The sequence below is a fragment of the Cebus imitator genome, unplaced genomic scaffold, assembly GCF_001604975.1.
Source record: "Cebus imitator isolate Cc_AM_T3 unplaced genomic scaffold, Cebus_imitator-1.0 Scaffold441, whole genome shotgun sequence".
Taxonomy (NCBI): domain Eukaryota; kingdom Metazoa; phylum Chordata; class Mammalia; order Primates; family Cebidae; genus Cebus; species Cebus imitator.
The window spans coordinates 884,990-897,365 of NW_016107756.1; the positions used below are offsets into that span (position 1 = coordinate 884,990).

At 58.8% G+C, this 12,376-nt stretch overlaps 1 protein-coding gene across 2 annotated transcripts in view; it reads right to left on the reverse strand.

Moving 5' to 3' along the window:
* DOC2B (double C2 domain beta) overlaps nt 1-10,291 on the reverse strand; it is a 32,702-nt gene extending 22,411 nt beyond the window's left edge. Inside the window, exons 1-3 of one of the 2 annotated variants that reach the window (XM_037732116.1) lie at nt 9,773-10,251; nt 1,506-1,585; nt 853-879 (exon numbers count right to left, since the gene is read on the reverse strand). In XM_037732116.1, the coding sequence (XP_037588044.1) occupies nt 853-879; nt 1,506-1,585; nt 9,773-10,145 (480 nt within the window). In that variant the 5' untranslated portion in view covers nt 10,146-10,251. Of the gene's footprint in view, nt 1-852; nt 880-1,505; nt 1,586-9,772 lie in introns of both variants that reach the window. The other variant, XM_017510576.2, reaches the window with a different exon arrangement.
* Nucleotides 10,292-12,376: the final 2,085 nt, after the last annotated feature.

Genomic DNA, 12,376 nt, shown 5'->3' on the forward strand with positions numbered 1-12,376 from the left:
TGTGTGCACACAGTACCCACACGCACAGAGACCCACATTCAGGACACACGCACGTGTGCACGCACAGTACCCACACATGCACAGAGACCCCCGTTCAGGACACACACAAGTATGCATGCACAGTACCCACATATGCACACACACAGATCCACGTAAGGGGAAATCCGCCTTGCTTGGCTCTCATTCTCACATTGCTTGACTATGTGTGTGCGCACACACACGCACCTGGAGCTGGGAAGGGAAGGCCCTGGCGTCTGGCGTCGGGACAAGAAGTGGTGGGCTTTGGCCAGAGTGGCCTGGCAGCCAGCACCCCTCCAGTCCCCAGGCCTGGACCACCTCTACAAAGCCGGGCAGAGGGAAAGGAGAGGGGTCTAGCCTGGCCTCTACCTTGGCACAGCTGGAGTTTGCCAAATGCTCAGCCCTGCCCCTAGGGGTGGGCTGGAGCACCCCTGCAAGGCAAGGCTGGGCTTGCCCTGAGTCACAGCCTGGGTGGTTCTAGAGGGGAGGGCAGCAGTGGGGCAGGCGTGCAGGCCTCTCAGTGCCCAGTCAGAGCCCTGGGCCTAGGGTGGATGGCGCCCACGCCTGCCCGTGGCAGTCCATGTGTTGTGGCCCAGGCTGGGCTGGGGGATGGCCTGTGGTGACACCCAGTAGCCTGTCCCACTGGGTGGGCACAGTGCCAAGGGCAGCCCTCACTGGCAAGCTGGGAGGAAGGGCAAGGGGGGCTGCAGGTTGGGAGGCTGGGTGGGGCCTAAGCCCAGGCAGCTCTGCCAGAAGCCGCTGGATCTGAGCTGGGCTGGCTCAGGCCCTTGCGTGGCACTACTGGGGGACTCCACCGGCCACACAGGCCCTTACCTTGCGAGAGAACATCAATTTTGGCACCTTCCTCCCACAGGGAGCAATGGGGTGAGTGGGCAAAGGAACAGGACAGTTGAGAACATGGAGCGGACACGTTCTGGCTCAAGAGGCAGAGCCAGAGGGAAGCACCAGGGGCCGGACCGGGCAGCAGAGGGGCCACAGACACCCCCGACCCCAGCCCACGCAGTGAGGCTCAGAGGGCCTCTGGGCTCAGGCCCTGGACGGCCTGCTGGCAGTGGCGACAACTTCCTCCTGTGGCTCGGCTTCCAGGGTGCACAGTGGCGTCATCTGGGAGGCCCAGAGGCACCAGCACCCAACCCGCCTCCCTTGGCCTGCAGGACAGACATCGCCCTGCCCCCCTTTCCCTCTCAGCAGCCCCTCCCCAGGCTCGGGGGCCTCCGTCCCGGCCTTGATCCTCCCATTCTTGTCTGTTTCTTTTCTTTGCTCCCTGAAATGCCTGACTAACCAGGCTGTTTCTTGGGGTTGGGTATTCAAGGTTTAGGCAAGAACTTTTTCCTGGCCCCCACCCCACACAGCACAGACACCCAAAAGCCTGGACAGTAAATGGGGGGGGGTCTGGCCTCCCTAACCTCAGCCTTCTCTTGAGGACCCCAGGGCAGAGACTTTGGGGGTAGGTTGGCAGAGCCTACCTTGGCCTTGGTGATGGTGCAGTGGAGGGCATTGCTCTCCTGGTCATACAACAGACTGAAGTCCAGGGTGCCCAGGGCAGCTGCGAACAGAGGAGGGCACAGGTCCCACGCTGGCCACGTCTTGGAGAAGCGTCACCTGCCCGTGTGGCCAGATGAGTCTGGCCTGGGCAGGTGCCACCATCCCATGGCGGCTTCCACGAACTGAGGACCTACTGCAGGCCAGCCCCTCACCCATCCTCCCAGCCCCACCCAACCCTGGGAATTCACGCCATTCTCCCCTTTCCAGAGGAGGAACTGAGATCTAGAGAGGTCAGGTGGGCACCCAGTCCCGCCTGGCCAAGTGTGAGGCCCACCTGAGCTGGGCACCCGGCCAAAAGACTTCCTGCCCTCCTGGTGCAACTGCAAGTCTAGGCCCCATGCCTCAGTTTCCCTCACCTGTGAATGTCACAAGGATCACACGAGAAGGCAGAGAAGAGGAGGCTTTGAGAGGGGCAGGCCTAGCCAGGAAGACCAGCTGATCTGCTCACCAGTCCCCAGAAAACACACAATACTGCAACTCCTCTGTCTCTCGGGCCGTTCGGGGACCCTGGGCAGGCTGTGAGGAGCCAGCTTCGTCCTCATACCGCCGCCCCCAAATCTCTCAACGGCAGCGGCAACTCCCAAAAGCCAGGGGAGGGTGCAGCCATAATTGGGTGCAGCTGCCTCCCTCCCCAGGGTCAATCACGCAGAGCAGCTGTGGCCTTTCACGCAGAAGCAGCTCTCAGCACGCAGGCCAAGGGGAGGGCAGAGCTTGGGGGCAGTCCCCAGACAGCAAGATACACATTCACGGATGGCTTCAGAAGCCCAGAGTCTGCTCCCAGGCTGCAGGGCTGGTCAACGGGTGTTTCATTCATTCATTATTTACCAAGTGTTTACAACGTGCCAGACTCTAGCGCACGGACATCTGTAAGGCAGGGTCCCTACCCCAAGGAAAGCACAGCTTAATGGGAGGAACACGTGGAAAGAATTTACTGCAGTAGAACCTGGTGAGCCAGGAGCCTCGGGAAGCCCATGTGAATTGGGACCATCAGGGAAGGCTTCCTGGAGGAGGTGATGTTTCACCTGAGCCACAAGGAATGAGTAGGAGTTGGCTAATGGCACAGTGGGGCTGGGGGAGGTGACATTCCAACCACAGGCCAACCAACAGGTGTGGGCTTAGTGGCTAGTGTGATCCTGGGATAAGAGAAGGCCAAACTTGAAAGACTTTATTCTTCAGGCCAGGACTCTGAGCTAGGCTCCCAGCATGGGTCTAGATAAAATTACGGCCCGCTGGCCAAACCTGACCAGGCCCATCCATTCACGCCTCATCTGTGGCTGCTTTCCCGCTTCAGAGGGACCATATGGCCTGCACAGCTGACGTATTTACTATCCGGCCCTTTATAGAACAAGTTTGCAGATCTCTGGGCGAGTGCTGGGGCCCAGCCGTAAGTTTCCTGGGTCTGCAGGAAAATGGGCTGGTGAGGGGCCACGTGTATGGAGTGTCGTTTACTCTGAGCTGGTGATGGGAGCGGCGTTTGTCTACATCACCCCCTCCTCATACGGGATGGGGCACGTGTCTCTGTCTTTGGCTGCAGCACAGTGTGGGGTGCAAGCCCTGCCCCCTGACATCAGTCTCCTGGGTTCAGAGCCCATCATGCACTTCCCTGCTGTGTGACCAGCTGATCGGGCATCTCTGTGCCTCCGTTTTACTCATCTGTAAAATGGAGACAACAGCAGCATCCCCCTCACAGCACACAGTCCCTGGGGTGTATGAGGCGCTCAGAAGATCTTTACGGAAGGAGCAGACCCCTCTGGTGGCTTTTCTAGCTCACAGTACTGGCTTCCGTGAGACCCATTCGGAATGAAACTGCTCTAAACTGGACCGTTCCCTTCCTGCCTTTGGGAACAGGACACACACACGGTCACTTAAGCTTTTCCGAATAACCTCCGTCATTTCTTTGGCTGCGATTACTTTTCCGCACGACACAGTCATAGTCCAGATGCGGACGGGGAAATGCGGCAACCCCTCCACTGGGGGTCCCCGGGGGGGGGTCCCTCTTTTTGGTTTTCTTCATTTTTCTGCCTCCTCCTTTGACATCAGCCTGAAAGTCCTATGAGATTACTCGCCTCCGGTAGCACAAACAGCTCTCTCACCTATTCACTAATTCCTTCTCCCATGAAACCAGGTGATGACACTTGTTAGAACTGTGTGCAAACTAAGAGCCAGCAGGTCCTGAGCGGCCGGGCGCGGTGACCACGCCTGTAATCCAGCACTTTGGGAGGCTGAGGCGGGTGGATCGTTTGAGCTCAGGAGTTCAACAGCAGCCTGGCCAAACATGGCAACACCAATGTCTACAAAAAATACAAAAATAACTGTGTGCGGTGGTGCATACCTGCGGTCCCAGCTACTTGGGGGGCTGAGGTGGGAGGACCGCTTCAGCCCAGGAAGTTGAGGCTACAAAGAGCATGATTTTTCTACTGCACTCCAACCTGGGTGGCAGAGCGAGATCCTGTCTCAAAAAAAAAATACTAGGTCTTGAGTGGAGCCAGGGACACGTTCTCCCGAGCAGGGTGTTTGTGCCTCGGCAATTGCCGTAGCTGGCCTTCGGCTGCCTGCGTGCTGGCTGCCATCCACGGGCCAGCAACGAACACAGCCACAGCCCAAGATGCACCAATCGTTCCGCAACAATGTTCTCCAGAGCTGTTGACTTTACGTGACAGTAAATCCATCTGCAGCTCAGGTTGGGCCTACCTGGGGTTTGTTCCCCCAACGAATTCGCCTCCTGAGCTCAGGGACCTTGTCTTGGCCACACCTGTGAGACCAATAAAGAGCAGATGCAGACACACGTGGCAGTTCCATTCAAACTAACTTGCCCTCCAGGTGCTCCCAGGAGCTTGGATCTGGAGCGCTGCCCATGTGGAAGAATGCACACTCTGATTTCTGCCTGTTTCCCAACCCCAGAGAAGGGCAGCCAGAAGACGCGGCTGCCTGCCGTCCTCCCCAGGATACCCAGCTCCAGAAGGGGAGTGTCTGAGGACGGGGTGATCAGACACCTGTTACCACCTCCTTGGAGGGAGCGGCACGCCCAGTATGTTACCGGGAAGGGACTGATGAATTTCTTTGAACTCCGCGGAAGGTCTGTAAGAAATGATAGTTTATAAATAGAAGCTCAGTCACAATTTTGAGAGATCTGGCGAAGCTCTCTTAGGGAGCACATGGCCCAAACTCTTCATTTCCCTTCAGAGAAATGAGGCTCAGAGAGGGGAGGTAAGCTGCTCAGCGTGGCCCAAAAGACCTGGGCACAGAATCTAGGCCTCTTCAACACTGCCTTAAAGCCTAGTGGCTCTCAAAAAGTTGTTTTGTTTGTTTGCTTGTTTTCTGAGACAGGGTCTTGTTCTGTTGCCCAGGCCAGAGTGCAGTGGTGTGATCACAGTTCAACCTCCCAGGCTCAAGCAATCCTCTTAAGTCAGCCTCCCAAGTAGCTGGGATGACAGGCGCACACCACCATGCCCAGACAATTAAAATAATTTTTTTACACAGAGACAGTTGGCGGGTGGGTCTCACTATGTTGCTCAGGCTGGTCTTGAACTCCCGGGCTCAAGCGATCCTCCCGCCTCCGCCTCCCAAAGTGCTGGGATTACAGGTGTGAGCCACCGCGCCCAGCCCACTTTTATTTTTATATTTTATTTTATTTCGGTCTTGTACTGAGTGAGACTCCAGTTTTAGTCAGGCCAGTTTGCCACTTTGTTTCGCTGACATCTTAGGAGGCTGCAACTAAGAAACGAAAGGAGAGGAAAGCAGAGTAGCTCTTGGGGAAGGAGGGTGGGGCTTCCGCGCTGCCCTGGAGAGGACTTCCAGTTGGAAAAGCGCCTCAGTCTTGTGCTGGGAGTGAGGAGGGCCCTGGGGGTAGGGGAAGGCGCTTCTCTGTGACAGCCACACTGCTCTGCCCTTGGAGCGCCCAAATCACTTGGCCCCACTGAAGCTTACATTTTCAGAGAAATAATGAGGGTTGGTCACTAATGGGCCTTTGAGAGTTCTCACCCGCCTGTCGATAATTATAGAGCTTTAATGGGGCTGATTCACAGAAAATCCAGCTCAAGCCCCTGTTGGCTCCTCCAAAGCTGAACACCCCCTGCCTGGCTGATGGAGACTGACAGCATCACCATAACCTTGCTTTGCGCCTGGACTTTCCTGACCCACACACCCTTGGGAATAGGAAATCTGCCCTGATTTCTTTCTTTCTTTTTTTTTTTTTTTGGAAGAAAAAAGAAAATCTCTTTGTAAATTGTCTTTGTAAACTCTCAAATAGTTTACAAAGACAAAATAACTGTGGCAAGGACCATAGAAAATCATCAAGCCTGTGCTGAAAGCATTTTATACTTGGGGAAACTAAGGCACACAGCCAGTCAGGCACTGCAGGGGGATAGAGAGGAATGAGCCACCATCCCTGCTTCCCAGCACCTTAGAGATGAGTGTTACGATTTTTATAAATATCTTCATTCATCTGCTTTAAATTGTTCAAAGATTCTCCATCAACTCCTGGACACAGTGCAACCTCCTTAGTGTGGCATTCAAGACCTTCTGTGATATGACCGCTTTGGCCTCCTCATCAATCTCCTCCCCTTGTTTCAGCCTCTTGGCTCTATTGTTTCTCCTACAATGGGCTGAGTTTCTGACACTTCAGGACCTGTGTACACAGCTGTCCCTCTGCCAAGAGCACCTCCCTTTCCTCCTTCCCCTCTGCCAGCCCACCTCCTCCCTCCTCCCAGTCTTAGAGCTGAGCCCTCTCTGTGAGTGAGCTCTGCAAGCCAGAGCTTCCCACTGGGGTTCTTGCCTCCCTGTACCTCGCTGCAGAGCCACTTATTTTTCTTGGTTTTGATGAATACCCTCAACTCAGAGTCACCTCTCAGCATCCTTGTATCTCTGTGTCTAGCACAGATCCTGCCACATGGTGCTGTCATGTTAAGTGCAGTAAAAATATGACAGGTCCAGGTAGAACATGACTGGGGCCAAAGAGGTTCTGGGCTCAAAGGAAGGGCCCCAGAGCCGGTGGGGGCTGGAATACGCCCCCTGCCGAGGAGAGCCTTGGAGGTGCACTCAACACTTTGTCCTTGCCCCAGACCTGCATGGACATCAGTTCTGACCCAGCCCCGGTGCAATCCTGGCCAATGAGACCAAAGGACAGGTCTCCTGGGGACTTCCAGAAGAGGTTTCCTCACTCTTAAACTGAGACATGAGAGAAGAAATCGGTCCTTACCCAAGGGAGGACCTTATCATTACATGCGATGCCTAGACCCACAGGAGCCACCTTGGACCTGAGGGCCCCGTTTGGCTGATGGAGACGGACAGCATCATTCTGACCTTGTTTGCACCTGAACCTTCCTCACCCAGGCACCCTTGGGAATAGGAAATCGGTCTTGATTTTCTGTCTACAAGGAAAAGCTGACAGCCACATGCAAAGACAGACAGAGCCATCACCTCTAATGGTGCTGAGGTGCTGCCGCATTGGTGCACCCTGGAGCAGCAAGACCTCAGCTGTCATGGTTTAAGCCACTCTGAGTTGGTTATCTGTCACTTGCAATCCACAGCCCCCTGGTGATTACAGCTTTGAAGAATGGACTGGGCTTCCACAGGTGGGGCCAGGCAGGAGAGCATCCCAGGTAGGGCAGTGTGTGGTTTGAGGGCCCAGGGCCCGCCTGGAGGGCAGCCCACCGGAGAGGCCATCCTAGGAGAACTGGCAGGGTGGTGACCAGGTCCTGTTGCTCCCTCAGACATTCACCGCCTTTCCTCCCTGTCATCGCCCCTCTGCGAAATCTGCTGGGAACATATGAGTTGTGTGCTTGCGCTCTGACATGACTTAATAAAGGAAGGGCTTTAAAGAGCCGGGAGAAAAGGCTGAGCAAATAAACAGCACTTCACTCTCCGCCTTGGACAACAGAGCAACCGCCCTCATTTCTTCTTGTCAGAACAGAGATAATCCAATAATTAGGGCAGCAAATAGCATAACCCTGGCTAAAGCCGTAATGAACCATCTGGCTTGAATCATTTAGGCTTATTCTAGGGATCTGGTTGTCACAGCCCAGAGCGGGGCATGGTCTGGGGTACTGAGGGGAAGGCGGTCCCACCCCAGAACCTGTTCCCCCACCATGGACAAGAGCCAAGAGTTCTGGGCTCCCGTGCCTAAGATGTTTGCTCAGCCTCCAGCAGGATCCAAGCCTGGGTGGGGCACCACTTGAAGGGGGCGACAGTGGCCCAAGCCGGCCCTGGCTCTGTGGCACACCATCCTCCTTGGCTCTTCTGAGTCCGTTTTCAGCATTTCTTTGGTATGTCCTGGTAACATGGGCGTGGCCAGCACAAAGTGCAAGCTGGCAAAGCTGCGTCCAGCTCTGCCCTGCACTGCTGACCCTATGTGAGTCTGGCCCCCACACGGCATGTATCTGAGGCCAGGGACCCAGCCCTGCTGCCAGGACATGCCCTGTGAAGGGCTGCTGAGCTGACGGAGGAGGTGGGGCTGGCTGGCCTGAGTTTTGAGCTTCCCCATCCCCTCCTTGCCTTGTGGGTTAGAGCCAGCCAAAAAAAAAAAAAAAATGCCAGCTATCCACCTCTTGGCCATTTGCCATCCAGAGGGCCCTCTGTGGCACCAGGAGTGGGGACGGAAGCTCTGCCCTCCCCCTCACTTCCTTGGTGCAACAGTGGAGATGACGGAAATGGGAACAACTTTCCCATCCCTTCTTCTGGGGGAGGCTTTGGATTCAAGCCAGCAGAAGAAGAGACCTGGGTCCCACTTAGGGCCTACCCAAGGGCTCAGCAAGTCCGGGGTGAGCTTCCCACAGGGTTCCAAGAGCAGAGAGGAGGGGCCTGGATCTAGGGCACAGCCCTGAGGGCAAAACACTCTCGCAACCCAATTTCCCCAAGCTGGCAGGAAAGTGGAGGGGCAAGACTGCTCCCCAGCCCCCACGCCCCAGGGCAGGGCCTCCATATGCCAGGCGCTGGCCCGAGGGCTGCCGTCCAGGCCTCGAGAAAGTGCACAGCCGGCAGTTTCCCTACGGCCGCCCAGCTCTAACTGGCCACTGCTGATGGGCCTCCCCAGGTGGGGCAATGGGGGGGTCTGTGCCCCAGGGTGAGGGGCACTGGTAATTCCCACCTTCATCTTCTGATGGCACATTTGATGTTTGGGAAACTCCAGGCCCGCAGCCCGCAGGCCGTGGGAAGTGCCCAAGCCAGGCGCCAACACCCCTGCTATGCAGGGGAGGGCCGCCGGGGCCCTCGAGAAGCCAGAGCAGGACTCCTGCCCAGCAAGGGCACTATCCCGGGCAGGGCTGGGGTTTGACGCTGGTTTTCCAGGTCTCTCAGTGACACGGCTGGGACTACAGCTGGACTGGGGCAAGGCGGGTGTCTCCCATTCCACCCTGACCCGCGCAAAACGATTCCTCACTGGACTGCGACCTATTCCAGCCTCGGTTTCCCAGCCAGTCCCGGCTTGGCCGGACAAGCACCCTCAGAAACAGAGAAAGGTGCCACGAGCGACCACCCGCCGGGCCTCGGCCCCGGGACTCTTGCGGTTGCCTGTTCCTGGGCTCGGGGCTCAGTTCCGGGGGAGGAGGGCGGGCTGGGAGCCCTTCCTGCCTGGGGGCAGCGCGCGTAACAGGTGTGCGAAGGTCCGCGGCCCTGCGGAGCACCGCGGCGGGGTCCATGGACATTTTTCCAAAGGACAAGCGGCCTCATGGTCCTCCTGGTCCTCAGCCCGCGCGCCAGCAAAGCCGCGGCGCTCTGCGGAAAGCCGGGCCCACCGGGAGGCAGGGCCGCTCCCAACCCCGGGCCCCTCCCCGGCTCGCCCTGACCGACCCTGGGCCACGGGGCCCTCCCGGAGCGGTTGGCGAGAGGGGAGTGACCGCGCGGCCCGCAGCAACTGGTGTCTCTCCCGGACGCAGCTCCGCCCTTAATGGGAAAAAAAGCCGCTGCCCGCACCAAGCTCCCGGAGGGCGGGCGGGCGGGAGGCCAGGCAGGCAGGGAGGGGGCGCGGCCCGACCCCGGAAACGGGACGCCCTGGGGGATGCCCCCAAACTTCCCTCCTCTCCAGCCGGGTCGGGGCAGGGCGCGGAGGGCCCGGCGACCCCGCCTCCGGGGTGTGCGCGGAGGGAGAGGCGACCACGCGGGGGGCGGGGAGCGACCCAGGGGACCCGCGAGGCCGGGGGCGCCGAGCCCCAGCAAGGGAAGGGGGCGCGAAGTCGGCGAGTTGGAAACTTACTGCAATCGTCCGACTCGTAGCCGTCGGCGTCGGGCTCGTCCTCCGGCGGCTTGGCAGGCGGGCGCGCGGGGCTGGGACCCGGGCTGGGGCGGGGGCTGGAGCCGTAGGCGCCGAAGAGCTGGTCCACATCCTCTTCGTCCTCGCGGGCGCCGTCGGAGGGGCTGCGGGGGCCCGCGCTGGCCGCGGCCGGGCGTGCGGGGGCGTCCGGGGGCGCGGGGGAGCGGAGCGAGGCGTCCGGGGGGAGGCCCCGCGGGAAGCGGGGGAAGTAGTCGGAGATCTGCTTGATGGGGCGGATGGGGCCGGGGCACACGTCGATGGCCATATGCTCCTGGATGCTGATGGTCGCCTTCTCCCCGCGCCGCCGGAGGGTCATGCAGGCAGCGCCGCCCCGCCCGGGCGCAGCCCCGGCCCGGCGCGACCTCGGCCCGGGGGCGGCTCAGCAGGCCCGGCAGGGCACGGCGGGGGCTGTGGGCATCGCCGGCCGCGCCCCCGGACGGCCCTGACGCGGCTGCTGCCCGCTCCGCGGCGGCCGGCGCGAGTGAGTGCGGGAGGCCAGCAGGCAGGGGGCGGGCCCAGCCGCGTCACCCGGCGGCAGCCAAGCAGGGTGAGCGCGCGGGCGGGCTGGCGGGCGGCGCGGAGCGGAGGGGGCGGAGGGAGCCGCGCCGCGCCACAGTCGCCCGCACCAGCACTCACACCGCGCGCGCCCCAGCCCGGGACCCCGCGCGCGCACACTCGTGGTCGCGCAGGGCCGCCAAGCGCTTTCCTCTCACGCACGCTCGCGGGAAAGGCGGGGACCCCGGCACGCACGCAGGTGTGCCGGTGTAGAGACGCGGTGGAGGCCTCCGCTCACTCACACCCGTGGACACACACGCGTGCGTGGGCACACAGAGTTGGTCGAGGGTGCTGCGGCACAGCGCACCCCAATGCCCGCGGGCCCACACCTTGCGGGACACACACACAGGTGATCAAAGGCACCCCCGAGCCCCCAACAACACGCACAAACATGCGCCCATAGAAGTGATCAGGGACCCTGGGCACAACTCCCTCTGTCCTCCTGCATCTATGGGGCAGGAATCGGAGTCAGCTCCTAGCGTGTAGGGACAGGCCGCCTACACATGGGCATGGACATGCCCAACTGTACATGGACACTGCGCACAGTCTGCGCACACATATTCTCAGATCTCATACTCTAACACAGCACTCTAACCTCTAATCAGCCCCTCACTTGTTCAGTGAGTGGCCTGAAGGACCCACCAGGGCAGGGTGGCTGAGAACCTGGACAGGGTCTGGTCAGGAGGGGTGAGGGCAGGGCCTGGGCAGTAAGTGAGGCAGAGGCTGGGCGGCACCTCCACCCCCACCCTTACTTTGGGTCTCTCACCTGGTCAGATCACTAAACAAATTCCACAGGGCCCAGCCCAGCTGTCTGGCTTTCCAGGACCAGAGCTCTGGTGGGAATGGCTGTGCGTAGACAGGTGTCCCCAGAAAGCCCTGGACACAGATGGAATTCTGTTTACCCTCTGGTTTCCACTGACCATGAGACGCTTAGCTTCTTAGCTGGGGACCTTTGTTGAGTCTGAATGAGGGGCTCCAAGCCTCTCTTGTTCCCCCACTGTAACCCCTGCAGAGGGATGGGGAGCAGAGGAAAGAGTTGCAAAGCCTTGCCCTGCTCCCTTGCACATTTCTGGCAGGCTATTTGAGCTCTTTGAGCCTCAGTTTCCCCATCTATGAAATGAAGGTATTTCCAGATGCACAGCATTGTGGCAAGGCCCCATCCAGCAGAGAACTTGACGGGTAAGAGCTGCTCAGTTGGCTTTCCCTTCTCCCTTCTTTTGGAAAGACCAGACTCATGGTGAGAAGTGATGAGAAATTCATGTTTCGTGCTGAGTTCTGAACTGGGTGGCGGCGGCACTACCGGCCTTTGAACACACTGCAGGAACACATGGCGAACGTTGCACTTGCCAGGAACATTCACAGCTGTCATCTCATTGATCCCTTAACCAGCCCAGGATGTAGGCAGGGCCTGCTGTTCCCACTTCACAGATGAGGAAATTAGCGCTCACACAAGGAATGTGCCCAGGCGACTGCTAGCTGGTGGCTGGGCTGCGATGACAGCCCAGTGTCCTGACTTTCTGCTGCTTCCGCTTTTCCTCGCTTCTCCCTTTCCTCCTCTCTTCTACAGAGCTCAGGGGCTCAGAGCGGAGTTGGAAATGCAAGTAAAACCTTGTTCCCAAAGCTCATCCTGAGGCTTCTTGGACAGGGGAAGCCCAAACTGAGGAGGAGGGGAAGGAGGCGGGAAGAGTAGGAGGAAGAGGAGGAGGTAGGAGCCAACAGCCTCAGGGGTTACAGTGGAAATGAACCAGCCTGTAGCCTGAGGTCCCGGTGGGAGAAAAATTCAGCCTTCCAAGAGCCAAAGGCCAAGGGAAGGACAGAAGAGCCTGGAAGGGCAGCCTGGTAAGGAGGGGTTCTCATTTCCAGGAATGCTTAGATTAATCCTTAAATAGGCCCTTTTTCTGTGCCAGAGGTGGCTGCATCACAAAATGATTATATAATGATACAGGTATTAAGATACAGACGCTGAACCATCATTTTATCATTACGAAGGGG